This window comes from Cydia splendana, chromosome 10, assembly GCF_910591565.1.
Source record: "Cydia splendana chromosome 10, ilCydSple1.2, whole genome shotgun sequence".
Classification (NCBI taxonomy): domain Eukaryota; kingdom Metazoa; phylum Arthropoda; class Insecta; order Lepidoptera; family Tortricidae; genus Cydia; species Cydia splendana.
The window spans coordinates 21,124,354-21,125,890 of record NC_085969.1 but is presented as its reverse complement, the minus strand read 5'-3'; the positions used below and the strand labels follow the sequence as shown (position 1 = coordinate 21,125,890).

The 1,537-nt window shown below is 32.6% G+C and overlaps 1 protein-coding gene across 2 annotated transcripts; it reads left to right on the top strand.

The window, feature by feature from the left end:
* Positions 1 to 542: 542 nt before the first annotated feature.
* LOC134794638 (alpha-ketoglutarate-dependent dioxygenase alkB homolog 6) lies at positions 543 to 1,405 on the top strand. Of its 2 annotated transcripts, none has more exons than XM_063766441.1 (2): positions 543 to 675; positions 759 to 1,405. In XM_063766441.1, the coding sequence occupies exons 1-2, from the start codon at positions 643 to 645 to the stop codon at positions 1,395 to 1,397; spliced, it is 672 nt and encodes a 223-aa protein (XP_063622511.1). In that variant the 5' UTR covers positions 543 to 642; the 3' UTR covers positions 1,398 to 1,405. The 2 variants fall into 2 exon arrangements, with proteins under 2 accessions (XP_063622511.1, XP_063622512.1); XM_063766442.1 differs by having other exon boundaries at positions 574 to 601.
* The last annotated feature ends 132 nt before the right edge of the window (positions 1,406 to 1,537 follow it).

Sequence of the window (1,537 nt, the reverse complement as noted above, 5' to 3'; positions counted from 1 at the left end):
GAAATACCTATGAACAATATTATTATTGAACAATATTTTTAAAATTACACTTTATCTCCCATTTATTACATTTAGTCATGTAGTATGTCATTCTGTACTTTATTTTATTGATTTTTTTCTCAATTTGTGATAAATCTAAACGCATCGTCAACGATATATCAAGCAAAGGTTTTTACCGTTGTGCTAAATTTATTTATTTTCAAAAACAGCGTTTTTACCCATATCTCAAATAAAAAGAAACGTAAAGTGTTGCCAGTTACTAGAATAAACCTCTAATTTAAATATTAAATAAGTAATTATCACAACGATAAAAAACATAATTCTATTTCATAAGATTGTAAATATTAATACGAATCCAATTCGTTAATAACAATAAAAGTTAAAGATGAATCCTACTGGTGAAATATCCATTGCTGTAGAAATTAGCATCTCATAATCACATTTTTTTTATCCAATTTCAAGCAGAATTGACACGTATCTAATGGCACCTCAAAATTTGACGTCGGTGTGTGTGACATTGCCAATTTATTTGACATTTTAAATCTGTCGATTGTGGCTTGTGGATTGTTTTCAAACTTAATATATTTTTGGGATGGTTTTAGTAGTATAAATTAAATATACACCTCAATTTAATTGCGAGATATGCATGTTATGGAACAGCACAGGATTAAATCGGTAATTCATCCTAGTTTTACATATCCATGCGATAACACGATGTAGACAAAACATAAAAGTTATCAAAACTTATCTTGTTCCAGGCTCCTCCTACCGCTTACTATATAAACGAATTCATATCAGAGGATGAAGAAAAGTCTATACTGTCAAACATCTACGCGTCTCCGAAGCCGAAATGGACGCAGCTTAGTAACAGAAGACTTCAAAACTGGGGCGGGATCCCGCACAGTAAAGGCATGATCGCGGAGACAATTCCAACGTGGCTGGATTCCTGCTTACAGACCATTCATAATTTGAACGTCATGGGAGGACACAGACCTAACCACGTTTTAGTAAATGAATATTTAGCAGGGCAAGGAATAATGCCACATTTAGATGGTTCTTTATTCTACCCAACTATAACAACTATTTCTGTAGGTTCTCACACTGTTTTGAAGTTCTTGGAACCCAGTGAAGCTGAAATGGTTCCTAAACCTGTGTTCTCATTCCTATTGGAACCTAGAAGCTTATTGGTTCTTCAAGACAAGCTTTTCAGCCTTTATTTACACTGTATTGAGGAGGTGTATGAGGATAGTTTGGATGATTCAGTCGTAAATTTAGGACTGTGCTCTGATAGATATGTAAAAGGATCTGCTGTCAAAAGGGAGACAAGGATATCGCTGACAATTAGACATGTGCCTAAAACTAGTGCTTTTAAAATTAATATTGGAAATAAAAGATAACATTTTGATATCTAATTTTATTAAGTTTGCACACAATTACAACCTTATTTGTTGAATTTGGTTAATTATTTTAACTCAGAATACTTTCACCCTAAAAACTTATTTAGGTAAGTAAGTTGATTTCCATTTTCAATACATGC